Source organism: Crocuta crocuta, unplaced genomic scaffold (assembly GCF_008692635.1).
Source record: "Crocuta crocuta isolate KB4526 unplaced genomic scaffold, BGI_CrCroc_1.0 scaffold1653, whole genome shotgun sequence".
Lineage (NCBI taxonomy): Eukaryota > Metazoa > Chordata > Mammalia > Carnivora > Hyaenidae > Crocuta > Crocuta crocuta.
In genome coordinates, this window is record NW_027531537.1 from 37,717 (window position 1) to 39,012 (window position 1,296).

General features: G+C 43.3%; 1 protein-coding gene across 1 annotated transcript; it reads left to right on the forward strand.

The window, feature by feature from the left end:
* On the forward strand, window positions 1-1,174 carry PABPC5 (poly(A) binding protein cytoplasmic 5). Its single transcript, XM_077772705.1, is given in 2 exon segments — window positions 1-851; window positions 853-1,174. Coding segments are annotated over 2 exon segments (1,092 nt in total). The 3' UTR covers window positions 1,094-1,174.
* The last annotated feature ends 122 nt before the right edge of the window (window positions 1,175-1,296 follow it).

Consider the following 1,296-nt stretch of genomic DNA (forward strand, 5'->3'; position numbering starts at 1 on the left):
ATGGGGAGTGGAGAGCCTAATCCTGCTGGCAAGAAAAAGAAGTACCTCAAGGCTGCCCTTTATGTGGGTGACTTGGACCCAGATGTTACTGAGGACATGCTATATAAAAAGTTCAGGCCTGCTGGTCCTCTGCGCTTCACCCGAATCTGCCGTGACCCGGTGACCCGCAGTCCCCTGGGCTATGGCTATGTTAACTTCCGCTTTCCTGCAGATGCTGAGTGGGCCCTGAATACCATGAATTTTGATTTGATTAACGGCAAACCTTTCCGTCTAATGTGGTCTCAGCCAGATGACCGCTTAAGAAAGTCTGGAGTTGGAAATATATTCATCAAAAACCTGGACAAATCCATAGATAATAGGGCCCTTTTTTATTTATTTTCTGCTTTTGGGAACATTCTCTCCTGCAAAGTCGTATGTGATGACAATGGCTCTAAGGGTTATGCCTATGTGCACTTTGACAGCCTGGCCGCTGCCAATAGAGCCATCTGGCACATGAATGGGGTGCGGCTCAACAACCGCCAGGTGTATGTTGGTAGATTCAAATTCCCAGAAGAGCGGGCAGCTGAAGTCAGAACCAAGGATAGAGCAACTTTCACCAATGTTTTTGTTAAAAACTTTGGAGATGACATGGATGACGAAAAACTCAAGGAAATCTTTAGTGGATATGGGCCAATTGAGAGTGTTAAGGTAATAAGAGATGCCAGTGGGAAATCTAAGGGCTTTGGATTTGTGAGGTATGAGACACATGAGGCTGCTCAAAAGGCTGTGTTAGACCTGCATGGGAAGTCCATCAATGGAAAAATTCTATATGTAGGGCGAGCACAGAAGAAAATTGAACGACTGGCTGAGTTANTTGTATATTAAGAACCTGGATGAGACCATCGATGATGAAAAACTGAAGGAGGAATTTTCTTCCTTTGGATCAATTAGCCGGGCTAAAGTGATGGTGGAAGTAGGGCAAGGCAAAGGGTTTGGTGTTGTCTGCTTCTCTTCTTTTGAAGATGCTACCAAAGCAGTGGATGAGATGAATGGTCGCACAGTGGGCTCCAAGCCCCTGCATGTTACCCTGGGCCAGGCCAGGCGCAGATGGTGAGAATAAGAATGCTCAATTTGTTTCAGCCTTACGCTGGTGCCTAATTAGTCTTAGTTTGGGCTACTTTGTGATAAGAGGTTATTTTATGCCAGGCTTTTTTTTTTTTTAAGTAAATACTTTTCTTTTTTAAAAAAATAAGTAAAACTAGAAAACTTTGTGCATTTTAGTGAAGAATATAATTTCTAATTGTAAAACTGTCATTT